Below are 1,660 nucleotides of genomic sequence, written 5' to 3'. Positions count from 1 at the left end.
GCTTGGGTTCTGGGATGGAAGCTTCCATTGACCTTCAGGGACCCCCCAGCGTTTGGGTTCTGGGATGGAAGCTTCCATTGACCTTCAAGGACCCCTCAGTGCTTGGGTTCTGGGATGGAAGCTTCCATGGCGCGTCCCTCCCGCTCATGCCCGCTGTCCCGTCAGGATCCAGTACGTCTGCTCGCTGTGCAAATACCGCACCTTCTACGACGACGAGATGAGCAGTCACCTGGAGAGCAAGTTCCACAAGGAGCACTTCAAGTTTGTTGGAACCAAGCTGCCCCAGCAGACGGCCGACTTCCTGCAGGTGGGCGCTGCTTGCCTTCCCATCCTCTTGAATGAGATTTGGGGGAATTTTGGGGTTTTTTTGGTTTTTTTTTTTTCTTCAGAGCTGCTGCTCCTAACAAATAACTCTTGCCTTCCAGGAATACGTAGCCAATAAAACGAGGAAAACCGAAGAGCGTCGTAAAGCAATTGAAGACATCAACGCGGTCATCCAGCAGATCTACAGGGACCAGGATCTTACACAAGGTGAGGTCCCACCCATGGGAAGTTCGTTTGTGATTGGTTCTTAATTAGCTTTGTTGTGGCTTAGCATGATTGGGCGTTTGTAGTGGATTTGGTGCTTATTAACGTGGAATAAAAATTGAGCTTGGATGTGGTTTCGAATGAGATAATAAAAACGATATAAGGAAATGTATCCAGAATTGACTGGCCTTAGAAGAAAATCCTGGATTAAGGTCCCTTCCAACCCAAACGTTCCATAGGTCTGTGATCTTCAAGGACCCTTCCAGCCCAACCCATCCTGTGATCTTCAAGGTCCCTTCCAACCCAACCCATTCTATCATGTTATGGTCCTGTGATCTTCAAGGACCCTTGCAATCCATCCTACGATCTTTTGGTGTCCTTTGCACCCAACCCTTTCCATCATGTTATGGTTCTGTGATCTTCAAGGACCCTTCCAACCTAATCCATTCTATCACTTTATGGTCCTGTGATCTTCAAGGACCCTTCCACCCCAACCCATTCTATCACTTTACAGTCTTGTGATCTTCAAGGACCCTTCCAATCCATCCTACAATCTTTTGGTGCCCTTCCACCCCAACGCATTCTATCACTCTGTGGTTCTGTGATCTTCGAAGACCCTTCCACCCCAACCCATTCTATCATTTTATGGTCCCGTGATCTTCAAGGACCCTTCTAATCCATCCTACAATCTTTTGGTGTCCTTCGCACCCAACGCATTCTATCACTTTGTGGTTCTGTGATCTTCAAGGACCCTTCCAACCCAACCTGGAGGCTGGACACCCACGGCTTCTCCTCCGTGTTTCCTTCCCCTTCCCCTCAGCCCTGGTCCTGCCCCCTGGGAAGAATCCTGGGGCACCATGCACTGAGTTTGCGGTAGAAGCGCGATGCATGCGGGGTCTGCCCCGTTCCCCTCTTCCCTTGCAGACATCGGCATGGAGCACTTCATCAAGAAGGTGGAGGCCGCTCACTGCGCCGCGTGCGACCTCTTCATCCCCATGCAGTACGGCATCATCCAGAAGCACCTGAAGTCACTCGACCACAACCACAACCGCAGGGTGAGCGCGGCCTCCTTCCTTCCCTTCCTTCCCTTCCTTCCCTTCCTTCCCTTCCTTCCCTTCCTTCCCTTCCTTCC

At 51.0% G+C, this 1,660-nt stretch overlaps 1 protein-coding gene across 1 annotated transcript in view; it reads left to right on the top strand.

Moving 5' to 3' along the window:
• Window positions 1–1,583, top strand: part of LOC110391491 (A-kinase anchor protein 8-like) — a gene marked incomplete at both ends in the record, with an annotated part of 5,828 nt that extends 4,245 nt beyond the window's left edge. Inside the window, 3 exon segments of the mRNA XM_021383381.1 lie at window positions 166–307; window positions 426–531; window positions 1,453–1,583. Coding sequence (XP_021239056.1) covers window positions 166–307; window positions 426–531; window positions 1,453–1,583 — 379 coding nt within the window.
• Window positions 1,584–1,660: the final 77 nt, after the last annotated feature.

This window comes from Numida meleagris, unplaced genomic scaffold (genome assembly GCF_002078875.1).
Source record: "Numida meleagris isolate 19003 breed g44 Domestic line unplaced genomic scaffold, NumMel1.0 unplaced_Scaffold383, whole genome shotgun sequence".
Taxonomy (NCBI): domain Eukaryota; kingdom Metazoa; phylum Chordata; class Aves; order Galliformes; family Numididae; genus Numida; species Numida meleagris.
This window is presented reverse-complemented; position numbering and strand designations above follow the sequence as displayed.